The 16,106-nt window shown below is 39.8% G+C and overlaps 1 protein-coding gene across 1 annotated transcript in view; it reads right to left on the bottom strand.

Moving 5' to 3' along the window:
* hecw1a (HECT, C2 and WW domain containing E3 ubiquitin protein ligase 1a) overlaps nt 1–14,531 on the bottom strand; it is a gene marked incomplete at its 5' end in the record, with an annotated part of 27,298 nt that extends 12,767 nt beyond the window's left edge. The window contains 9 exons of the mRNA XM_008302822.1: nt 1,128–1,234; nt 1,362–1,445; nt 2,511–2,607; nt 2,747–2,861; nt 8,205–8,339; nt 10,094–10,279; nt 11,067–11,173; nt 12,938–13,041; nt 14,378–14,531. Coding sequence (XP_008301044.1) covers nt 1,128–1,234; nt 1,362–1,445; nt 2,511–2,607; nt 2,747–2,861; nt 8,205–8,339; nt 10,094–10,279; nt 11,067–11,173; nt 12,938–13,041; nt 14,378–14,531 — 1,089 coding nt within the window. The remainder of the gene's footprint in view (nt 1–1,127; nt 1,235–1,361; nt 1,446–2,510; nt 2,608–2,746; nt 2,862–8,204; nt 8,340–10,093; nt 10,280–11,066; nt 11,174–12,937; nt 13,042–14,377) is intronic.
* Nucleotides 14,532–16,106: the final 1,575 nt, after the last annotated feature.

Here is a 16,106-nt window from a genome sequence, read left to right as displayed (position 1 = left end):
GTGTGTGTGTGTGTGTGTGTGTGTGTGTGTGTGTGTGTGTGTGTGTGTGTGTGTGTGTGTGTGTGTGTGTGTGTGTGAGTGTGTGTGTGTGTGTGTGGTTTCCGCTCTCAGCAGGGCTCCAGAATGAAGCATCTCCTGCAAATGTGAGTAATTATTCCTGCTATTTGACACACAGTGGTGGTTCAGATGACAGGCAGGAAAACTTATTTCTACCACTTTTCTACTACTGTCTAGTTTGTATGTCCATCTGCTTGCATTATAAAAAATAAGGTAATATCTATTTTTGTCTGCATGCAGTGTAAGTGATACATTACCTAATGTATGACATACTGTATTAATGGCTCCCAGCAAGGTTTGCAAAGTAAAAGTTAATGCTTTTTAATAACAAATACAATGTAAATATATATTTGTTTGATAATCTGGATGGCTATGAGATGACCAGTAATGCCTGCTACAGGAATGCTCACTGTGAAATTCTTCCTGCAGTAAATGTCCACTATCATCACTTGTCTGACATGTACTTTATAACGTAGGTATGTAGATGAATAAGGTCATCAGCAACAGGCTTAATGTATTATTGCAATAAAAACAAATATGAAGTCACCTGCTAACCCCGAATGTTACAGGGACTGTAATACACTCAAGTCATTTATATGTTAGTTAAAACTAGATTTTTATGAAATTGACATTTTTTGTTGTAGACATATGAACAAATGAAAAAAAAAAAACAAAACAAAAAAAACAGTTTCCCATTTAAAAAAAAAAAGATATAGCAGATCATAATTAACTAAAAATCGAACATTAAAAAAGACAGAGATTTGTCTTTTTGTTATTCATATTTTTTCATTGTGACATACAAAATTGACATCTTACATCATAGATGGCCCTCGAAACACATGCATGCAGCTGTAAATATGCACAATACAATAACTCTACGTGGCTCCTTGTTGACAAATGCAATTTTTTTAGCTACTTCTAAAAAAAAAAAAAGAGCTACATTGGATCTCTTGTAGGATAAATGTTAACAAGTTCTCTTTTAATCAAATATCATATGCAAAACATAAATAAACACAATCATCTCAACACAGTTTTGTGTTGGTGCATTAACAAAGATTCACAAGTCCTACCAGGAGAGTTCTGTGGCGAGGAGGCAGGTGAACAGCGAGGAGAGAAGCTGAACCCAGGGTGAATGGGGTGAGGAGGAACATATGACATGATTTCCTCTTCAAATAAACTGCAAAGACAGGAGGCAAAGCATAGCAGGCATTATTTTGTATACCACATAAAGTTCAACCACAGGTTAGGAGTCTTTATAAAACAAAGTAGATGTTGAAGATGGTGAAGTCATCAAGGTTCTTCACCTTAACAGGATGACTAAGTCTGCATCACATGACAGCTTCTCCACCCCCTGAGTGCCTTCTGTCCGGATGTAGTGGATCTTCTCCCTGATCAGTCAAGAGGAAAGTCCAATTCAGATTCAAACTATATTTGAGTTTAGTACTGTTGTCTGTTCTGCCAAAAAGCTTAAACTCTGTTTTCAAGAAATGTGCATCTTTACTCATGGAATTACACTCATGGTACCTTTTATTGAATGACCTTCTTTTTGTATTTATGTTCTCACTCCTCCTTCCGAGATACTGTTTTTTTTAAGGTACGCATTTTGCATCTTGAAACCGTGATAACTTTGTGATAGGGGATGTGTGATTTTAACAGAAAAGACAAGCTCATGTTAAAAGTATCTGGTTCTCCATGTAGCACTGATGATGCAGTGAATGAGACCACTGTGCTCCCTGGAAGTCCCAAAGCTTTCCAAACAGCTTTGGGTCCACGTCCTGATAAGACCCATTTTTACTGCAGTGGTCCAGAGTTTAGTTTTTTTCTTTTTTAAGATTTTTTTTGGTGACTTTTTTGGCTTTATTAGATAGGGCAGAGAGAGAGACACGAAAGTGGGTGGAGAAGATTGGGGGAAGGACCTGCAACAAAGGGTCATGAGCGGGACTTGAACCCATGACCGCTGCGTTGGGGACTATAGCCCCTATACGTGGGACATCAGGTCAACCAGGTGAGCTATAGCGGCGCCCTACAGTTTAATTTTTATTATCAACAGAATTCTAAAAATGTGTTTTCACTATGCCATTGTGGTTTATTGAGAGTAGATAGAGGGACAAAAATATTTTAAACATTTAAGATTAAATCTACAACACAAGACTGTGTGTAAAAAGAGAAGGGGTCTGAATACTTTCTGAAGCCACAGTAAGACACCACACACAACCATTTTGATTTCAGTTAAAGTTAAGAGCTTCATGATAAAGTGTAGATGCACAATGGAGAGGAAGACCAATAACAATGTACGTTTGTAGCACTTTTAAATCTGTCGGCCACTACAGAGCAGTGAGGAGGTTCCATCAAATGTGAAAGGAAATGAAATAGTGAAAATACTGTTGCCTGTGTGACACTAGCATCAGGTGGATGTGTTTTTGCATGTCAGTATTTTTGAGAAACAAGCCTACCTCAGTGCATGGTTTCTGCTCAGGCTGGGCTGTCGCTCCTGTAACATGTCAAATATGTTCGGCTGTCGAAGGAACGCCACGATCTTGTCATTATAAGCTGGTCAGGAAAGACAGAGAGTTTAGAAATGAACAGACTCAAAAAATAAAATCATTCAAGGCAATTAGTGGACATTAAACAAGGTGGTCTGTGTGGTAAATAGTGGCTATAAAGCACAAGATGGTATGACAGTGCTTACATGGAGCAGCCAGCTGCTGTGAGTCTCCGTGATGTTGGCTCCGTATGGCAGCCACCAGGCTGTTTCCAGGTCTGGCCATCAGAGAAGCCCCGCGACTCCTGGATACGTCAGAGGCCTGCGAGCAAACACCAACAGAACAAGCTGTTCACTGACAAGATGGACATCTGTCTTCAGTCTGAACAACCTTATAAGACCAAGGTCATTTTGTTGTTTGTCATCTGCTAAGAAGCAGGTGAGTGTTTCTGCTCCACATAAGTTCAGGTGGGTGTCTGTTCTGGGAAACACATACATTCACCGGCCACTTTATTAGGTACACCTGTCCAATTGCTCGTTAACGCAAATTTCTAATCAGCCAATCACATGGCAGCAACTCAATGGATTTAGGCATGTAGACATGGTCACGATGATCTGCTGCAGTTCAAACTGAGCATCAGAATGGGGAAGAAAGTTGATTTAAGTGACTTTGAACGTGGCATGGTTGTTGGTGCCAGACGGGCTGGTCTGAGTATTTCAGAAACTGCTAATCTCCTGGGATTTTCATGCACAACCATCTCTAGGGTTTACAGAGAATGTTCCGAGAGAGAGAAAATATCCAGTGAGCGGCAGTTCTGTGGGCGCAAATGCCTTGTTGATGCCAGAGGTCAGAGGAGAATGGCCAGACTGGTTCGAGCTGATAGAAAGGCAACAGTAACTCAAATAACCACTCGTTACAACCGAGGTATGCAGAATAGCATCTCTGAATGCACAACACGTCAAACCTTGAGGCGGATGGGCTATAGCAGCAGAAGACCACGCTGGATGCCACTCCTGTCAGCTAAGAAGAGGAAACTGAGGCTACGATTTGCACAGGCTCACCAAAATTGGACAATAGAAGATTGGAAAAAAGTTGCCTGGTCTGATGAGTCTCGATTTCTGCTGCGACATTCGGATGGTAGGGTCAGAATTTGGCATCAACAACATGAAAGCATGGCTCCATCCTGCCTTGTATTAACGGTTCAGGCTGGTGGTGGTGGTGTAATGGTGTGGGGGATATTTTCTTGGCACACTCTGGGCCCCTTAGGACCAACTGAGCATCGTGTCAATGCCACAGCCTACCTGAGTATTGTTGCTGACCATGTCCATCCCTTTACGACCACAGTGTACCCATCTTCTGATGGCTACTTCCAGCAGGATAACGTGCCATGTCATAAAGAATCATCTCAGACTGGTTTCTTGAACATGACAATAAGTTCACTGTACTCCAATGGCCTCCACAGTCACCAAATCCAATAGAGCATCTTTGAGATGTGGTGGAACGGGAGATTCGCATCATGGATGTGCAGCTGACAAATCTGCAGCAACTGCGTGTTGCTATTATGTCAATGTGGAGCAAAATCTCTGAGGAATGTTTCCAGTACCTTGTTGAATCTATACCACGAAGGATTAAGGCAGTTCTGAAGGCAAAAGGGGGTCCAACCCGGTACTAGCAAGGTCTACCTAATACAGTGGCTGGTGAGGATATGCAGATTTTACAAATACACTTATTCTTCTTTCCGTACGAAAAAAAAAATAAAAAATCACATGTTGTAATTAATGAAGAAATAGATCTAAAAAAAACTATAAATCATCAATTTTACATGTAGTTTAAAAAAAAAAATCATTTAAACAAATGATATGCAACAAGTTGTCACAACTCATAATGTAATAACGGCACATAATGTAATAACTTAAATGTTTAGTTAATACTAACATGAACAGACAGGCAATAACTTAAGCTGGGTTAGCAAAACTTTAGTAATGCAATGTAAATGAAAAACATGGCCAATGCACCGAAGCACGCGTCAATCGTCATGACACATGGCAAAAAGAGTTAAAGTGAAACAGGAGACATGTTGAATCTTTGTTAATTTCACAATGTCGTTATTAACTCATCTGTCAGCAAGCTCTGCTCAGCCCACTCCTGTAATGTTGCCTGGCTACAGCTTACACCTGTACTACTGAGAAGACAGCGGTGAGAACTGCAGGATTGAATGAGTCAGAGCTCCATCTAGTGGACAAACGGCACAACGACAGCAATCTGCGCGACTGTGACACAACATTTACTGTTATATGAGAAAATAACCTGATAGTAAGCCAGAACATCACCAAAATTTAGTCGTTTGTTCATTGTGCCATTATCATCATTTCCTGAAAATTTCCTGAAAATCCATTGATAATTTTTCGAGTTATCTTGCTAACAAGCAAACAAACAAAAAAACAGACAAATGCCGGCTAAAACATAACCTCCTTGGCGGAGGTAATAGTCGACTCACAATGTAATAAAATCATCAGCGCATAATGTAATAATGTGACAATTTATTACATTATGAGCCCAGACTGATGCCGCTCATAATGTAGTAACAGCTCATAATGAAACAATGGCCTATACTGTGAGAGAAGTGTTACATTATCACCATTTTTTACCTTTGCTTTTCCTACAGGGTGAAATGACATGCTTTCAGCTCTGGGATTGTCTGTCTGTATGTAGGCAGAATCACACAACTTCTGCAAACGTGGTGGAGCATTAAGTCCATAACGGCCACACTTGCACACTAACTGCTAGAATTCACTTTCAGACTAAGGTCTGTGTTTGACTGTACATTTGTACACGGTAGCACTACAGTAATAGGGTGGATTAGGGAAAAGAAAGGGGGACTGTAGTCCATGTAGTTTAAGTGCGTTTTCTTTGTTTACTATTTCTACAATAAATGCAGGAAACAATAATGTTTACATTAAAAACACATTTAAGATAGTTATTTTCAAATAAGTAAGTTTAAAACTCTTTCCTTCTATATAGCCTGATGAAGACCTTAGAGTTAAAATGGTGCTGTTTTGTTGTTGGTCTTCAATGCCAATTTAATAAAGGCTTTTAAACATTTTCCTACTACTTACATTAAATACATCATACAAGCAGCATAACATGTTCATTCATTCTACTTTATTTTGGAACTTGTGAAACTATATACTTATAGAACAGACACATAGGGTCATACAAAACATGAACCAGCTCAGAAATTCTTCAGTTGTAAAAGCAGCCTGTCAGGACACCCAAGTAAAATACATAAGTCCCAATTTAACTAAACAATATGTACAAATAGTACATAGTTATAAATTACAGTTAGCCAACAAAAATCCAGTCCAGGGCTCCATTTGTCAAGCACTGTCCCTGTGATCACTCAGATCAGGGGCTTAACAGGCGAATGACAATCCATGCGGTAATCCACCTTAAATTTTGTCTGAAGCGATGCCTGATGTTGGATGCAAGGCCAATATTGCGTCCAGGTGCTTTACATAACCTGATAATATTTATACAACATCAACATCGACACCCAGTATTGATCCAATCATAAACTGCACATTGAATATGGTGGATGCTCTTTGTAGAGTTAGATGATTACCATATGTACCACTGTGCTGCATGCTTTGCACATAGTCATCCTATTGTCCTTCCACAAAATTAGAAAGATGGCATATGGGTGAAGCACTAGGTTTGATACAATTTCTTGCCTTAGAGATGCTGTAGACTGAAAAATTCCAAGTTTGGCAAGTTGGTCAACCATAGCTGCAAACTGGCAGCTGCCATCTGAGTTAGGGTCCACATGAGTCCTGAAACCTAGTGATTCAAAAGACTCCAACCTCATTTCATGGGTGATGCGCTGTAACAATTGTATGCGCTGATGTTTTTTGGACCTGTGCTTGGAACGTTGCATTGGCATTCAGAACTTTACTTTGTATTTTGACAGATCTGCATTTCTTTGGACAACTACACCTGGTACCACAGCATATCTTTTTCGAAAATTTTGGACCTTTGCTGACCCTCACCAACACTTTGTCCTGTAAATTGGTGGACTTCCCTTCAATTTAGTTATACATTTCATGCAATGTTCTATAGTCTTTAGTGCCCTCCTTCGTATCTTCCTGCGGTCTTCCTCAAACTTAGGTTTCAGGAAAACTGCAGGAAGATACGTCATGTTCTATTCTAAGTCTTCAGGAACTGAGTCAGGACTAGCATTACCTGTATTGCTGGACAAGTGATGAGTCCCAATGTTATTCTTCTGTCCATAATACACTTCAAAAGGAGGCATTCAGTTGAGAACCTCTTTTTTGTCCAGATTCATAATTTTTGCATAAACTGGCATATGTGCTATCCAGTTAACACCTCCTCATTTGCAATTTACAAAGTCATACATGATTTTTGTACATAGCACCCAGTGTGTTCTTTCAGCTTTACCTTGGCTCTGGGGGTGATATGGAGAGCTCTGAATGACTGTGACCTGATATGATTCCATCAGCTTCTGGACTGCACCTTTGAATTCTTTGCCCTGATCGTGTTGCAAAATCTTGGGTGGGCCATGTTCAGTGTAGAGTTCAACAAGATGTTTAGCAACCTCTTTGCTCTTCGATTTCTACAATTTATAATGTCTACAATTTCATTTTGCAGATGCTTTCATCTAAAGCGACGTACATCTGGGAGCAGATACATCACAAGCAAGGATCTAGTCAGTAGAAAACAATCTGGATAAGTGCCATTGAACAAATGGTGTGATAGGGCGTTGATGCCAATAACAGGCTGTGTGGGAGGTAATAGGAATTTATATTCATTTATTTATTTATTTATTTTCAGTCTGTCAAGTGCAAAGGTGTTCAGGGGGCGTAGCCATATGTATCTGCTACATACATCAAGGATGGTTAGGATACACCGATGTTTAACGTTTCTATGTTTGACGGCCTATTTCCCTATGTTGAGGAGGTTGATTTGATGATGCTCTTGAACTGTTTCAGTTCTGATGGGCTTCGGAATGGCTGCGTTTCGAAAAGTAGCACTGTGAAGATGATGGCGCCTGGACCTGTCCAATACCTTTTGCATATTTCTTTACTGATGCCAGAATACTGATCCTTTAAGTACACATTAGCTTTTCTGGCACCACATCCCTTGGTCTCTTCAAGCTCTGTCTTCACAATACCTTGAAAGGTCGTCTTTTTTGCAACCAATTTCCCATTGTACATTAATCATTTGCTGTCACGTGTTAATGTTTTTAATACATTGTGAGTAGATTATTACAATATGCGCTTTTATTTACATCTAAGTTGATACATTATGAACCAATATTACATTACATGGCTCATTTATTAACTTGTGACACAAGTTAATAAATGAGCCATTGAGATTCTGTAGACAGATACTAGAATATCTGCTCCAACTACTTATTTCCCCTTGACTACAGTCTTCTGAACTATTTTTAAGCTCTCCAGCTTATTTGATGTTGACACCCCAGTACATAGCGGAGATGTGGATGTGTTTGTTAGGTTTAAGCTGCTACTTCTGAAACACTAGCTCATACTCTTCGAGTTCAGCATTGTCTTTCAGGAGGGAAAGTCTTTGTGGATTTACATGCACCTACTGACAATCTGAGAACATACAATACAGGTGTGTGAATACCTCTCCAGCGCTGTAGCTGCGTAATCTCTGCAGGTGCTGTCTGTGGGCGAGGTGGCCCGGCAGTCGGCCGTTCTGCAGAGGGATCCGAGGGTCGATGAAGGTTGTGGCTCGACTGTTGTGATCCACAAAGAAAGACTAGAAGACAGGAAAACATAAAAATTATACAGTATGCATTGTAAAATATAGAATCTAAATGAACTGCCGTGTTACAATTAAAACATTCAGGTTTACATTTATGATTTAGTGGACTGAAAGAAGAAAAATAATGGGTACGATAGACAACACAGAATGCACAATTTCATATTCTTTTCCTCAGTTACACTTTTGTACAGACTAATCTGCTCCTGGTGAGTATTACACAGAGTTCTAACGATGCCTCCCATGCCATGTGCCCTTGCTTTAGATCACAGGGCATCACAAGTGGATTATCAAAGACCACCATTACCTCCATTAAGCAGTTATTGCTTCCTTGAGCTTTTTCATTGGAATAAATTTCGACACTTTCATAAAATGACAAATGTTTTCTTGCTAAAAAGCATTTGTTTTGCAGTCCATGTCAAAGGTTTTTTTTTTGCGAGATCTCTTTTTTAAATTGCACTTTTTTTTGACCAAACATGACACAACGTAGTTACTTTAGAACAACTCCAAAGGCACTGCATTGCAGTTCCAGTTGTCAAGTTACACTTCATACACAAACATCATCTACTGTGGTTGTTTTTCTTCAAAACATTAGATGTTCTAAGGCAGTAGTCCTCAAATACAAATCCGAAAGGTCCACAAGAACAATTTTCAAGGAGTCAAAGGTCTGTTTATTGTCGTCAGCCAAGACACAAATCATAATACTATCTTTTTTTTTTTCAAAAAAACTGAAATAAAATGCCATTTCTATTTCGACATATAAAATAGTGGGGACCAGAAGATAAATAACCATAAGAAAAGGAGGAAAAAATGTATTGCTGGTCTGAGGAGACTAAAGTGTAACGGGAATTTTAAAAAATGGTAGAATAAAACAAATGTCACTTTCACTTCAACAATAACTCAAACCCCCAATTTAAATAACTATTCAAAGAACTCAGGAATCATAACTATTTTACAATGTGCCAAAAACCACTGCCTAATGAGAAAAATGGCATCTTGTGTCTTGTCCCAAGAATTTGAAGTTTGGAACAAATGGTGTAACAGCCAACCGTAGACACTTTTCTTTTGCCGGCAAATTTGGAACAGGCCATGTCATCATCGAGGCTCCGACTTCGCGTAAAGCATCGGGAAGCACACAGCGGTGAAAACGAAACTTAAAAAAGTGCCTGTCTCGCTGCAGCAGTGCACTTTCAGTGACCCAGCAACAGACTATCAGTGCATCATTTGCATAAAGACTACGTCACATGAACAGTACATGTGCCGACCAAACCAAAACACGCTCAGTGAAGGAATCGCCCATTCAGCTTGTGGTCCGCAAATCGACGACCTGCAGGCCGGACCCGGACTGCGGGCTGCGGGCCGCGGGCTGCGGGCCGCCATTTGAGGGCCACGGTTCTAAGGTGTCTATGCAAAAACTTATATTATGTCTCCCAGCTCTGCAGGATGCTTTTATTAATCACAAAGCAATGTAAACCTCTCAGCAAGTCTAGGTTGTTCCTCATGGTATTAAGGACATGAACATATTGACACTATGTAACTTGAGCGTGGTATCATGGACTATGTGTTGTGACTGACCTTTTCTGGTAGTCAGACAGCTTAAAGCAGCACTTTCAAACAGCTGAACAGGACTGCAAGTCCAGTGTTCTGTCCTTGCCTCATTTTTCTTTGCTAGCATTTCTAAGCCTGATGCAGTGCTGGCCATCGTGTGTCAAACCCATGAAGAGTTGTTGTATATGTGTGAAGGGGCTTACCTTTCCCTGGGGGTCGGTCTTGACCTCCCAGCCCCTTGGCAGCTCAAGCTGAGTGTCTGCGAACTTGTTGAGGAATACCACCAGGTCCCTGTTATGCTGGTAGCGCTCAAAATTTCTGGCATCCCGACGCACCTTCAGGATCATGTGCTTCACGCAGCTGCTGCTGGTAAACATCCGGTAGGCTGCCTGTGGATGGAAGCATTGTTTACAAGTGAACTTATGTAGAAGTGCAGCAAGTCACTGACTGAGAATCAATGGTCTCAAACTGACCATTGATTTGTGAGGATGTGTTTGTCTTTTTGTGTGTGGGTGGATATTACTCATGTTGTGGGGACCTAAATGGGATTACAGGGATTTGTCCTGTAAATCATGTTCAAGGATAGGGTAACAAATGCAGTAGTCATGGTCATGGTTACAGTAAGTCTTGAGACCATAAATGTAAGTCAGTGTAACAGGGCTTTAAGTGCGTGACTATTTAGGTTCCACATGTAACCAAAAATCTGTCAAGTGCAACTCAATGTTTTTATTGGTTGCACTGATGAGCCTGGCAGTTAGCTTGTCTGTCTCTGTGTAGATAAAATCACTCAGTTTTAACTTGGGTCAATCTGACAGCAGAACTCCTTATTTCACTCTTTTTCTAACTAGTAGTCCATTCTGCTGAAGAAGAACAAAACATGTATTCGCACCCTTGAGCCTGTTTACAATCATCCAAATAATGTGTTAAGAAATTATTCATGTGCTTTGAAGCTGACAAAACACTTGTATTGTATTATTCAAAAAAATAAAAATGAAAAAAAGGTGGGTGTACTACAGCAACCAGTTTCAACAGTTAGCCTTTAGTCTTGTGAAATGTTCACTGGTCCCAAATACACAACTGGGTGTGTAGTTAGATACATAAATAGTTGGTATACTGTGTGTCAAATGATGCTGTAATATGAGCAATGCAATGTGCGTGTCTAAGTGCACTTCTTACATAGTTGCTGTGCAACACAGTGAAAAATTCTGGATGTGTGATAAACTTGACAGCAGGTGATTGGAGGAGATGGCTGATCTTCTGGTGATTAACAGGGGAGGCGGGGCCTGCAGACAGATGACAGGTAAATTAGATATATTCCAGATATTCAAGATCTGCTGAGAATCAGTTATCAGCGACCAACACACATTACATGCTGGTTAGACATTGCTCTGTCATTAAGCTGGAAGTGATAGCTTCCAGAGATAGAAGCAGCTGCTGCTTTAGGAGCCAGGGGCCTAATTTATCATCAGTGTGTAGAAAAGGTTCTAAATTCTGTCATACGAATGAAATTTAGAACGTGTGTAAGAACAAAAAAAATTCATATTTATCAAACGTGCGTATGTGGGTTGTACGCACATCAGGAAGTCATCAGTGTTAGTAAATCCCACTTGTTCTTAACCACCGTGCTCAAGCACGTTGCCTTCAGAAACGCCTCCAATTAACCATACATGGCAACAACACGCCTCTTTATAAAGCAAGTGAAGATTTATTTTTTCCTCACCTGCTGTCATCATCATGACAAAAAGGGCGAAAAAGAGGAACTTTTCTGAAACTGAAATTGAGGTACTTCTCAGCGAGGTTGAAGCAAACCAGAAAATATAGTTTGGTGCATTAAATGTTGGGATAAGCAACAAAGGAAAAAAAAAAAGTGCTGATATAGACATGATAACCACAGTAGTTATTTCTGTTGGGTCAGAGAAGAGCTTGCAAAATTTTTTAAAAGTGGTTTGACATTAAGCTCAGTGCCAAAAAACGCGTCACATCCCATAAAACGAGAAATGACTGCAACTGGAGGAGAATGAATCAATACCTAACGTTCACCCAATGGATAACCCTGATTACCTACAGATGAGATGTTTTAATAACCATACTAAGTCCAGCAAAAACATTTCCACACTCTAGTCTGTAATACTCACCAATTAGCCAGCCATCTTCCACAGGTCCTGTTTGGAGACACACCCACAGAGCTGTTCTGCTCAATGAATGAGTAGTACATTCCTCCAGGCCACCGGGCAACAACTTTTGATAGCCACAAATGTGCATCGCGAATTATTTGTACATTGATTGAATGAAACCCTTTTCTGTTAACATGACTAAATTTGTTTTGTGATGCTGCTTTGATTGCTATATGGGTGCAGTCTATGGCTCCAATTATGTTTGGGAATCCAGCGATAGAGTAAAGTCCCCGTTTGATTTGGGCTCGTTGATGATGGGAACTGTAAGGGAACTGGATGTAGGCTGGGGCCAGGAGAATTATGGCATCCAACACTGCCGGCATGATCCTGCTCATTGATTGCTGGAATGTGCCGGTGGTCAAAATCCCTGAATGCTTTTTATTTGTAGTTTCACTATTCTTCCACTAGATTATGTGCGTAAGCATGGTCAGAGTTGTGCGTATATTTCCGAACATTCCTAAGTATAAGTACAAGTTGATAAATTTCATACTTTGTGCAGGAATGTTCGTACGCAGTCACTGATGATAAATGAGGCCCCAGGGCTGAATCACCAATGTAAGTACATTTACTCAAGTTGTATACTAAGCACAAATTTGATGCACTTGTACTTTATGTGAGTACTGTAGACATTATACATATATTTACCACTGTCAAACTATCTCAAATTACATTGCCAGGTGACAAAATATTGCATTAAAAAACATTCATTGAAGTAATGTAGAACCTGTATTATGCCTTCAAATAGTTAAAACAACTTGGTGGTCCTAAAACTGAGCATAGATAGAATCTAACACACCACAGACATCAGCCTTTGGATCAATTCTTATAAATAAAGTGTGGATGGTGTGACTTTCAGGAGGCTCGGGGCTGTACCTGTCTGAGCAGAGTCAGAATCAGCCTCCGTACTGCTGCTCCGCTCCAACCTCTGACTACCTCCCTCTTCCTCTGTGGCCATGGTCCTCTGGATGTTCTGGTACCTACAAGATGAATGACAGTTTCAGCTCTGCTGACAACCTAATTATTTCAAGACCTACTCAGTGCTCCTCTTACACTTTTTTTTTTTTAAACTCAGAAAACCTTCTACAATTTTGTAGCATATTCATATTTTGAATATTGTTCATGAGCCTATTTTTGACTCCACTGCACTCCATTGTATGTAATTCACAATCACCCTTGGATTGCCTGGTTTCAGTTCCATATTCAGGCACCAGATGTCAGCCTATCTCCACTGTAGGAATCTTATAAGCTTATAATACTGCACTGGCTAAGACTGTTGACTGCTGAGACTTCTGCTGACTTAATTGTTTGTTTGTTTGTTTGTTTGTTTGTTTTTAAAAACATTTTACACTTCAAAACACACAACCAAAATCAAAGTAGAACTAAATGATATGCTGTAGGTAGTTAGTTTAACATTTCAATCAACCTGAAAGCTTTAAAAAAATTGTTTTGCAATCATTTCAATTTGTAGAGACTGAAAGTTTTCAGGCAACTTGAAGATGGAGTCTTTAAAACTCTCAGAAAAATGGAAATCAGAATATACTGCAGGATTCCATGCCAAGTATACAACTCCATCTGCTAAAGAAGATTATGTGGTTTGGTAGCTACTGCTATTTTGGTTTATACTTGTGTATTTCCATTTTTACTTTATTTCTTTTCTCTGCAGATATACTCAAACATATATAAACTCAAAGTAGCTGACTACTTTTCCTTTCAATACATTAGGTGCCTTTTTTTTGTTTAGACTTAATTGTTATGTGAGTACACATCTTATTCATTTAGTGGCACGAAAGAAAAAGGGAAAATAAAAGATTAAAAAACAAAACAAAAGAAAAAACAAACTTTTTGTGGAATTTTTATTGTTCAGCACTATTAATAGATATTGTTACAGTTGGAACATTCTGCCTCACTTGATGTAGGATGTGGGTATAAACTACAGCTCATTTCAGTTGGCTTTTTCCTTCCTTCTTCTATCTGTGTGTTACCGTTTTCTTCCAATTGGGAAACAACAACAGCAACAACCTCTGAGCAGCAACCTACTGAAAAGTTTTGTCGAGGATTTGAAAGACTGGGATGACATTTTACATATTTACTGACAGTTTCTATTGTCCTGCATGAAAATGTTCCTCTGTCACTGTTCTGAGGAAACACTGAAGCAGCATCCTTCTCTTAGCCGCACCTATAATGACTGTGATTGGTTTAAAGAAATACAAACAAGTCAGTGTGTTTTCTCCCTTATGATAGTGCGGTGTAGCCAGGCCATTCTGGCAAAGTGACACTTCAGTTGACGCTCTCTCCCTGTATTCCTGGTCTGACCTGCGATTGAGCTGCTCCATCTGCTGGGTGGACCCTGACCGGGGGATGCCGTGGTTACACTTGCTGCCGTGGCTCGGCCTCTGCCAGGTCGTGGTCCGGTTGACGTGGTCCACATAGAAAACTCTGCCATGACTGTCGATACGAGCTTCCCAGTCTGTGGCAACAGAAAGGTGGTGGAGGATTAGACAAAGTTATTGGCGATAGTAACACTGTTACATTGTGAATAACGAGTTTGGCGGTCATATTCCAATTACATGGCTGTAAACACACCCACTTCTGAATTTCATTAACCCTAAAGACAAAAACAGATGGGAATCTCTTTCCCCTGCACACAAAATACAGATACACTGTGTTATTATCACAACAAAAAAAAGTCAACAAAATAAATTAACAACATGATGGAAAGCCAGCTACATACAGCTTTTATTGTTTCAATACAATTATTATTCACCTCAGTCATCTTTAGTTTAACAAATATAGTATGTTTACATGACTAAGATATCAAATAAAACTCAGTATTCAGATCTTTTTATATACTTTAGGTTGTTGAGCTTCTACTTCAAAGAGAAAGTGGCAAAAAATAAAAGGGAGGCACATTTTTACTACTTTGATGTTGTAACACAACCAAAACTGAGTGGAAAACTAACCCCCTTAGGCAGGCTTTGATATCTGCCTTAAAGAGATCATCAAAACTTTTGGTTCTTCTCTGATGAGCTGACTGGTGGAAGGATTCGAGGCTATGGAGTCGCAACTTGGCAGATTGGGTGACACACTGTTTCCCTATTTTGTTAAAAAATATCTAAATACAGTGTGAGAATAAAGCAACTACAGAGCATTAAGAGCAACACTGTCTGTATCCACTGGTGAAAAGTGTAAGCTGAGACACAAGCTGACAATATAATTTTATTATCAGCTGTAGAGAAATACAACATCCTTGAGGGAAAAAAAAAAAGATTGTTAAAGTGAATTCATTGCAGCTCTTACTACATACGCTGTGTCTTTAACTGAGTCATTTAATATGAAAACCATGACTAGAAGTATAATGCCATAAGTCATAAAAGAAAAAAAAGAAAATAAGAAAGTTGAATTTTTTTGATTACATATTTTACAAAAAGGAAAAAAAATCAAACAAACTTGCAATCAGCATGTATAACATTTTTCCAAGTGTCCGCATTGTTACCAGTCCTGGAAAAAATGGTGACTTCACAGGCTACGGACTCTATTATAGCACCACTACAGATTCCTATTTATAATTCTTATAACGTCTCCAACATCAGTTCTAGAAAGCTGTTTCCCATGCTCAGTGTTTCCTCTACATTCATTTAGGAGTGGTGGGCCGCCATTCCTAAATCCTAGCCGCCGCTCCTTCAAAGATTTTTTTTATTGTCGCAAATACACCACCGCCGCATGTCTTCACCTTCACAGCACAGAGTCCTGCACTGGGTCGGGTACTCGCGAGCACAAAGGTAAACTACAGATAACTATCTTGCTCAGTATCTACTCTTTGGGGGGTTAATATGACATTACTACTAAGGTATGTGTGGTAACTTCAGCTGGAAAAGAACCACTCGACAACGACGTAGCCGAAGTTGCACTTTATATAAACATGGGCAAACTTAGCTTTACAACCAGAGTTACTCTGTTAACAGAGGGGCGGCTGTGGCTCAGGTGGTAGAGCGAGTCGGTCAATAATCGGAAGGTCGGTGGTTCGATTCCGCCCTGTAACCTG

This window comes from Stegastes partitus, unplaced genomic scaffold, assembly GCF_000690725.1.
Source record: "Stegastes partitus isolate 25-593 unplaced genomic scaffold, Stegastes_partitus-1.0.2 Scaffold1887, whole genome shotgun sequence".
Classification (NCBI taxonomy): Eukaryota; Metazoa; Chordata; class Actinopteri; family Pomacentridae; genus Stegastes; species Stegastes partitus.
This window is presented reverse-complemented; position numbering and strand designations above follow the sequence as displayed.